Source organism: Dermacentor albipictus, unplaced genomic scaffold, assembly GCF_038994185.2.
Source record: "Dermacentor albipictus isolate Rhodes 1998 colony unplaced genomic scaffold, USDA_Dalb.pri_finalv2 scaffold_121, whole genome shotgun sequence".
In the NCBI taxonomy this organism is placed as follows: domain Eukaryota; kingdom Metazoa; phylum Arthropoda; class Arachnida; order Ixodida; family Ixodidae; genus Dermacentor; species Dermacentor albipictus.
The window spans coordinates 32,130-41,443 of record NW_027225675.1 but is presented as its reverse complement, the minus strand read 5'-3'; the positions used below and the strand labels follow the sequence as shown (position 1 = coordinate 41,443).

Sequence of the window (9,314 nt, the reverse complement as noted above, 5' to 3'; positions counted from 1 at the left end):
AAAGTTCGTACTAAGTGGACCACCTATAATACGGGAAAAAAGAGCAAGTGAGACGAAAGTGCACTTTATTTTTGAAAAAAGTCCGTGATGCGTGTCTGCTTCTTCAAAGCTGATCGCATCACTGCCGTTTCTAATTTTTCCAGCGCGGTAATATGTTCATCGCCAAGGCCTCTGCTGCACACGAGTTCCTTAAGCGACGCGATGTAACCGATCGCGGTTGAAGCGTTCACAGCAACCGGCGGTAGAACAGCATCCTCGTCATCGTCCTCGTCGGTCTCTGGGCAGTCAGGAAGGGCTCGTACTCCACGCACAATAGCTTCGTCAGTGCATGGCTCCGCAATGTCCGCGTCGTCACCAGCAGAAACAAAATCGTCCCAGGCAACGTCAGGTCCGGCCAGCTGCGTGTCAACGACGCGTCGCCACAAGTCCTCATGCGACCGGCCTTGCAAACGTCCCGTGGAGCATAGCTCGTGATTGTTGGGAGGTTGTCGGAAAGCCACGCATCGACGTCCTCGTTGTTCACAGACGCAGCCTCGCCGACGACCACCTTGACAACAATTCCGTGGCGAGCCTTAAACCGGTGGAGCCATCCATTGCCTGGGCTGAAATCGGGAAAGTCGAAAAGGAAGGCGAAGTCTTTAGCCTTGGAGAGCATCAGCGGTCCACTGATCGGAACGTTGCGAGACCGCGCGTCAGCGAACCACTTCAGCAGTGCGTCCTCAACGTCCGCGTAGGTCGCCTTCCGAAGGCGCTTTCTAGTCGTCGGGTCGGCATTCACGGTAGCACCAAGAATCTTTTCCCCGCCCTTAGCGATGGTTGAAATGGTCGATTTCGACAGTTCCTACTTCTTGACCAGTTCGCAGTTTTTTGCACCTTGAGCAAGTTCATTAACAATGGCAATCTTCGTTGCGATGTCGACAGCTTTCCTTTTAGCACCTGAAGAGGTCGGCGTACAGTCCTCCATCGCACCAGGCGCAAGTCAAGCCCTCGGGCTCGCGCGCTAAGGCAGCCTTCAACTCCCCGATCTGGGAAAGGCATGAAGCGGCAACGATGTCAATGCAGTGCCATCGCACAGAAAGAATCCACGGCGCAATGCCCTCAGCGCGGGGTGGCAACGGAGCAACAAATGGAGAACCAGCTTTAGCCGGTAGAGCAGACGCCTGACTTTTCAGATTGGCCGACGCAGATCACGTGGATGCATCACAGTGACGCGGGCGGCGCCACTTTCTCTTTCGTCACCGCGCGCGCGCGCTTTTTCGTTTTCATTTTTCAACGCGCGCTTTTTCTTTTTTTACTTTATTTTACCCGCAGAGGAGCGCCGGGGGACGCTTTGTGCGCTCTGTGTTCGCGTCGTGTCAGCGGAGCACAAAGTGCGCGAAATTCGCCTGCCGCAGGTTCGCAGTCCAGCGAAACCGCACCAAACACCGCCGGCTCGGTCAACTACAGGGGCCCGACAGCTTCGCGTTCGCTCTAACCGAGTGTTGAGGCCGCAACAGTTCGTTCTATGTGAGACACTGTGCCATTGCCCCAATATATATTTTGACGGTAGCACCGCACTCGTTCGTACTAAGCGAGCGTTCGTTATATCTGCGGCTGTTATAAGTGGGCTGGACTGTATATATATATATATATATATATATATATATATATATATATATATATATATATATATATATATATATATATATATATATATATATATGTATACGTGCATGTGTGTGTGTAATCTCGCAACATTTATCTCGGGCGATGGACCCCTGGCAGCCTGTGTGTGTGTGTGTGTGTGTGTGTGTGTGTGTGTGTGTGTGTGTGTGCGTGCGTGCGTGCATGCGCGGTTGGCAATCTTAATTAACCGCTCATTTAGGGATCATTCCTACGTCATTATCGCGGTGTTTCTTCACCTCACTGCTCGATGAACTTTGCGAGTTTAGAAAAAGTGTGGGGAGCAGCACTCGCCGACGCAGCTTCTGCGAAACGGGTTTTTTCAAAGGTCCCAGCTCCGCGGCGTGAGCCCCAGCTGGAGATTGGCCGCGCGCGTGTCACCGAATGGCGGTCACTTTTCACCGGCGCCTCAAAGCGAGTTAAAAAAACTCGGTAGTATTGCAACGCTCACCGCATTTGTTTCACCAACACAAGGGGACAATGTCACTACTGTTCAGCCGCCTCTATTCGTTGTATAGGAAAACTCCTAGTGAAGAAAGAAAGGTATAATGTTACGAATGAGAAAAACCTCAACTCAGGCACACAGCATGGCTTGATAGTTATCAATCCCTGCTGTCATCATGGCCACTGTTTGCGGCTTCTTTTTTTCGTCATACAACCACCTGTTTGAAAACAAGTAGAGGCCGTGCCTTCCGGAGAGAAAGTTTCTCGCATGTTTTGAAAACATGCGCCGAGCGCGGGAGGAAGCACTGAACAGCTATAGGGAAGCCATTTACTTGGCGGCGCAAAAAAGCAAAAACTGGCTTCTGGGATGAAAGCCGCGGCAGGAAATCGCCTATGGCTTCCGTGGAATGCCACCTCAATGTCGACCTGATGCCGGGTATATATGTGTGCGCCGCTCGGCTCAATTCTTGCATCAGTCAGCGGTCGGCTTGTTTCCAAATTGTCGCCACTTTTACCGCGTTTTTTTGTTCTGACACAATTTAAAAAGAGTTGCAGCCATATGATTCACTGTTTCTCGTTTCCTCTTGGTACAGGCAACTTATTTAGTGAAGCCATACAAGCAAGCAACTCATTCTTTGGTTGCTTACTGTTGTTATCAAAATCGTGTAGACATGCGCCCTTCAAGTAAACTAAATACCGAAGCGCGCAGCACTACAGTTGCATATTCAGAAATCTTCACAAAGCAAGGGAAAAACTTGGCAAATGATTTCACACGCCCGCTGCCTGTAGCCCCCAATCGACCACGGAATATTCCATTGCGCCGTGTTTTCGTGATGAGCTCTCAGAAGCACCACGCTGACGTCCGAAACGCAGAATATACGGCTGCAAAAATACGTGAACGCACACGGTCAATATTTTATTTTATTTCATTTTATTTTACCCAACTGCCAACCCCATAGGGTTATTACAGGAGTGGGTGTACAAACTTTAAAACATAAATGCACATTTGCAATCCTTGCTTTTTGTTTGTTTGTTTCGTTGAGCCAGAAAAGAAGTCTATATACCGAGTAGTTGGGAACAAATACAAATACAAATACAAAGGATGTTATTTCTCGTGTGCGGAAACCAAACTATATTCGCATATTCTAAGCTCGGCCGAAGAAGTATGACGTAGGCAAGGGACTAGGTTTCGAATACCGAATGACGCAAGACTCTCTTGAGCAAAAACAGTTTCTGCATTGCTTTCATGGTTACCTGTTGGATACGCGCAGTCCACGCAAAGTCGGAAGAAATCCTAACTCCTAAGTACTGATGCTCAGAGAACTCCTAAGTTCTCTGAGTTATGCTCAGAGAACTCCTAAGTAATGATGCTCAGAAACACTTGGGATGATGGGATTGTTAATGCGATAAGAATAATCTAATTTTCTTTTTTCCTTTGTAACACACTTTGAAACTGTTTTGCCTAAATTGATTGACATCTGCCAGGCTTTGCACCACTGTCCAACTTTATTTAAGGAGTTCTTGAGTTTAATTTGGTCATCATTGTTCTGGATTTCTTGGTAAAGCACACAGTCATCTGCAAACAGTCGAATTTTAATGTTAACTTCTTTCGTAACATTTTCTATTTATTTTATTTGATAAATACTGCCAGCCTTCAGAGAAGGCCGTAGGCAGGAGTGGACAGTACATATGAAGAAATGATTAAAAATAAGAAGACAAGAACACATTACACAAAGCTCGCACTACGCACTGAAAAGCAGCGAAAGACCGATAGTTTGCATGTCGCTTGCATACGAACCCGTGCTACAGATATAAAATTGTACAATGATATACTGACAGAGTGCTTGACAAGGAAAAATTAAATCAGAACACGGACCATTCAAGCTGCACATGCACGTCGCTCGATATGACAAACTGCTGTAATTCATCACTTATCGAAGCATTTTGCGGGAGAACCATAGCATATGTCGCGAGATGATAAGTGTTGCTGAAAATCGAAGGCTGATGGAATTATAAAGCATTTAAGAATGACTGCATGGTGGGTTTCTCGACAAAGTGTGCACTGAGCCGGTTCCATTCTCGAATAGTTCGAGGGAAAAAATGAATTACAGAAGCAATCGGTTCCACAGGCGAATTTTTTAACCTTTTTCGAGTGATTTTCTCGTGTGGAACGACGAGTCACCTGCTGAATGTGCAATTCCTTATTGATGCGCAGATTATTATTATTATTATCATCATCATCATCATCATCATCAGCCTGGTTACGCCCACTGCAGGGCAAAGGCCTCTCCCATACTTCTCCAACAACCCCGGTCATGCAGATTATCAAGATATATTAAATACATATATTTCAACCTATCACGATGACGTCTTAGTTGAAGTGTTTCTCAATTAGCTTTTTCTAGCAGCTGAGTCGGAGATGTGTGCCAGCTGTAAGAATTAAAGATGAATCTCATTAATTTTCTGTGGACACTTTCGAGTTTTCTTATATTTACCTCAGTAAATGGGTCCCATAAGACGGAAGCACATGCAAGAATCGGCCTAATGAAAGTTTTATATGCCGATAACTTTATTTCTTCTGTCGACTGACGCAGGGAAAGTTTCAGATACCCAAGCTTCTTCATGGCCTTTTTTTGTATGTAGTTAATATGTGTGTTCCTCCTCAATGTTCGCACGCAATGCAAGAAGGGCCAGCCGGGCGTGCCGCGCCCCATGAGTGAAACTATAGCGTCGTCTCTGTACTTTTTCTCTCACGTCCAACGGAAGGACTGAACCGTTTGCGATTTCGCTGTTTCATTCAACAGCTGCTGGTACTTACTCAGGCAACCAACGTTAAGCATTTATTACATACGCTCTCTGAGACTTCTTCACGCCTTTTTCGCGGGACATTTTTATTTACTTTTCGAACACCTCGGGCTACCAACTTCACTTGGCCACTGATGCACGAGTTCAATCCCCAGTGGCGATTGCGGGTAGGGCTTTGATTTTCATCGCCGTGTACTGACGCATCATCGCCGTCAGCGCCAGACGACAACGGCGGCATGACGATCACAGCGTATAACTAGATTAAAGGATAGACACAGCAAACACAGTATATTGCTTCTCACTGCTTTAGCAGTAGAAGAAAAAGAGAGGCAACAACGAAAAAGCAAGACAGCCGTATACATGAGGGAAGATAAGAACTCGTAGAAGTGCGGCCTAACTTTATCTACCCGTGGGTCGTTAGCGTTGTCTGTTCTTTAAAGCCCCTACGCCATCACGACAAATTATTGAAAAGGCCAGAAACAATGGAGAAACACAGCGGACGCCTTCATATTTACACGGATGGTTCAGTTTCTCCTGCTAGCTTAGTAGACGTAGTGGTTATTCCTGCGAAGTGTGTCACCATTAATTTCAAGACAACGCATTTGGCATCAACGACGGCTGCAGAACTCGCCGCCCTCCATGCTGCTCTAGAATTCGTAATTGAAGAGCCGTCAGAGACATGTCCAATCGTTTGCGACTCCAAGAATGCTCTTCAGCGCGTTATGTCGCCATTTCGTCATTGATATTAGACTTCTTCATCACTGCACAATAGAGAAAAAAAAACAACATAATCAGTGGATACCGGGCCGTTGCGGTATTTACAGAAACGACCGTGCAGATGAGGCTGCCCGATCTGCTCATGATGGCCTCCACTGTGTAGCTGTACTGTCATTCCCAACAGACGCATGCTACGGCACTTCGGTCGGTCTCACGTGAACTTACACTTGTACAGTGGAACTCGACATTATTTACCAATGCTCGCCTACACAACTTGGATCCGAATCTACGGTTACGGCTTTCATCAGGAATATCTAGAGCTGCGGAAACGCTCCAGTGCCGAGTGTGGCTTGGCGTGGACTTCACGAATGCTTACCCATTTCAGATCGGAATGGCCAGCAACCCTACATGCGATAACTGTAGCTGCGAGGAAAGAATGGCCCAACTACTCGGTGGGTGTCCCCGCTTCAGTGCTCCCCGGGTAGAATTTTAAAAAATGTTAGATAGTCTTGACAAACGCCCTTTGTCGGAGATAAGAGTCCTGGGACAGTAGCCTAGACCATCTACAGCATAGAAGGCTATAAACGCTCGTATGCTTCTTGCGGATAACTGGTCTTAGAGACAGACTTTAAGCTGTGCCGTATTCTCCTTTCGTTTTCCCCCCTTTTTTGCTTTTCTTTCCTTTTATTTGTAATATCTCTCTTCCATTATCTCTTATTCCCCTTACCCCCTTTCCCCACCACAGTGTAGCCAGCTGGTCTGAGAACTGGTTAACCTCCCTATCTTTCCGTCTATTGCAGCTTCCTTTCTTCCAGAAACAGTGAGAAGCAGAAACCTATATTTATTGCCTGCCTACCCTCAAGTACTTATTGTGAGAAACAGAATGCTTCCTAATAAAAGAAATTGATTGAGTTAAAAGAAAGTTCGGCAGCATATTGCACTACTGTAACACCTGAAGACGAAAGCTTGCTGCACATTCAGTAATGCGTTAAGTTATACGATCAGAGTGGTCAGACTTCTTCCAAGACATAACGAGCCCTAGTGTGCAGTACACGTGTGGCGCTTTGCGTCGACCTCCTCAAAGACAAACACGAGCGCTTATTGCACTACCTAAAGGTACAGCATGCTTGCGGCCAGTATGTATTACAAATCTGTAAAGCAACCCGAACACAAAAATGTTGCATTCTCTCAGCAGGGGAAAGCAGCACTCGCGTTCGAATGCCTTCGGCCCGCCGCTTCGCGCATCACACCTCGTTTCTCGCTAGGCGAGCATCCCTGGCCGTAGTGTACTTCCAAGGCCTACCGCGCAGTCCACTAAGTCCTTGGTAGTAGGTACAGCAGGGCGTGGTACTTGCGGAGACGACGGAAGTTTGCACGCATGCGCGAGTAAGAGCGGATGCGAGTGAGGAAACGTGGGGACTTCTGCTCCTTGAATATACGACTCTGCCAAGGCACTACGGAGGAATTTCTTGACGCGCGTTGTATGCGCTTGTCCCTAGGCATGCCTGCAGAAGTCGCGGGGCGCGGTAGTGCTAAACCCAGCATCGCAAGTTGGCCGCGTGACGCAATCATATTTATTCAATCATCTTTTTACTAATGAAAATAACGTGTCATTGTTTCGCTATATTGGCGGCGCCTCCAGGACACTAAAGCGGCAACGGGGACATCAAAGCTAGATCCCGGTCTGGGCCGGGGGTTGGGGCTCGCAGAGGCCTCCGCGTGCCAAGGGAGTATAAGATCGGCTGCCCGCTGTCGCGGACCGCCAATTTTTTATGCGAACACCCCCTGGCACGCTTCGGCCGCCGTGGCCCCAACCCACGGGCCGCCCTGCTTCTGGCTTTGATCTCCCGCTACCGCTTGGGTGCACCGCAGATTCTGAGCCACCTGCTTTAACATAACCTCAGTTGCTCTCCTGAGGCCTCCGTTTGCCGGTTACATGTGCCCTCCTGGAGCAGCGCTTGTAAAGAATGCAATCTATCGTCGCGACTAAGAAAGCGACCCGCGACTTATACAACATCAGTCAGAGCCTTGCCCCTTCAGACACAGCGATCACCAAATGGCGCGTCCGTGCCCACTGCCTCACCGCGCAGGCAGCCAGCGGCAGAGCGTAAACAAACTGTACCGCACTCCGCAATACTGGCATGCCTAGGAGACAAACGCGTACAACACTCGTTAAGAAACCTCCTCCGTTGTGCTTTGGCAGACTCAGATATTCAAGTAGCAATGGCCCCAAGATCTTCTCTCTCGCACTCGCCCTTACTCGCGCTTGCGCAGAAACGTCGAGCGCCGTCAAAAGCGCCACGCTCCGCTGTACCTACTAGCAATAGTAAAAACGCGCCCTGCATGAGCGTCTTCTGCCACTCTCTCTCTCTCTCTCTTCGCAACCGACTGTCGCCACAACTGCCGCCGCCGCCCGTGCAATCCCGACGCGGAAGCGGACATGTCACGTGGTGTTTTGTATTTCGCGGGCATCATCAGCAAGCTGAAATACACTAATCCTTTAGAGACAGAAAGGCAGAAACTGTTTATTCGGACGTTTTGAAAATCGCACATTAACTTTCTAATTGAAATTTTTCCCCTAGATTCGTTACTTGAGAAGTTGTTTAAATAATCTTAACCAAAATGTAATTAGGCAAAATACAAACATTAGTGTGACATGCTACATACAAAAGTGAGTAACATGCATTTGGTCGTGTCGTCTTAGAGTGCACCGATATATGTTAAACTCTGGCTAAACTTAGCTGAAACACCCTGTATGCAGTGACTTTTGCTTAGATACTATTAGTTATTGGGAACTTATACGTATATTTAAAGATTTTATTGCGAGGTTTTGTGGGTAATTGCAGTGAACTTTGTTTCCAGTGGCACTCTTTTACTCTACATCAAGCTTTTTCTTCGCATTTGTCTATTAAATTGTATCTTCGAATTTCTAATGTATATTTTGCAGAACTCCTGCTTTTGATATGCGATTTCTGTTGCGACTATTATTTCGGTGCAATTACAATACACGACCGGTGACAGCTGCTCCTACGCAATACATTTCAACGAAGGACAGCATCATTGACATTTTTTACCTGGACGTTGCATATGTAAAAAAAATGCAAACAAGGTTCTTGAATGACAAATTTTCATTGAAATATTTGACCTGAACTCGTTCATTTCACGCCCTTTACATTTATCATATCAGCGGCATGCACTGCTTTGCTTGTTTCGAACTCATATACTTCTAAAGTTAGCGTGATATTTTCTTTGTTTATTAAATAGTCAAAAACATGGAAGCATCGATATCACTTATTTCTGGCACAATTTTTGGGACATACAAATATGTTCTTCTGGGAAAAAATATATACTTGTCTTGACAGTGTCTAGCGTCCAAGAATCCCTTTGCAGAATCTTTGGCAATGACGATGCAGTTAGCATTCATGTATTTGATCCCTCGACAAAATTTTGTAAGGAGGATGCCGAGCTCCAACGTGAGCACCCCCCCCCCCCCCACGTGAACGAAATTTCTGGCTATGCCACGGCCGTGTACTTCAATTTCGGTGCATATTAAAGAACCCCAGGTGGTTCGAATTTCCAAAGTCCCCCACTAAGTCGTGACTAATATGAAAATCGCGGTTTCGGCACGCAAAACCCCATAATTAAATGTGGGACCCAGCAATTTCCGGGAGCTACGGAAGGCGTAA

General features: G+C 46.9%; 1 protein-coding gene across 1 annotated transcript; it reads right to left on the bottom strand.

The window, feature by feature from the left end:
• Nucleotides 1-226: 226 nt before the first annotated feature.
• LOC135913877 (uncharacterized) lies at nt 227-655 on the bottom strand. The gene has a single exon (XM_065446559.1). The coding sequence runs from the start codon at nt 653-655 to the stop codon at nt 227-229; it is 429 nt and encodes a 142-aa protein (XP_065302631.1).
• Nucleotides 656-9,314: the final 8,659 nt, after the last annotated feature.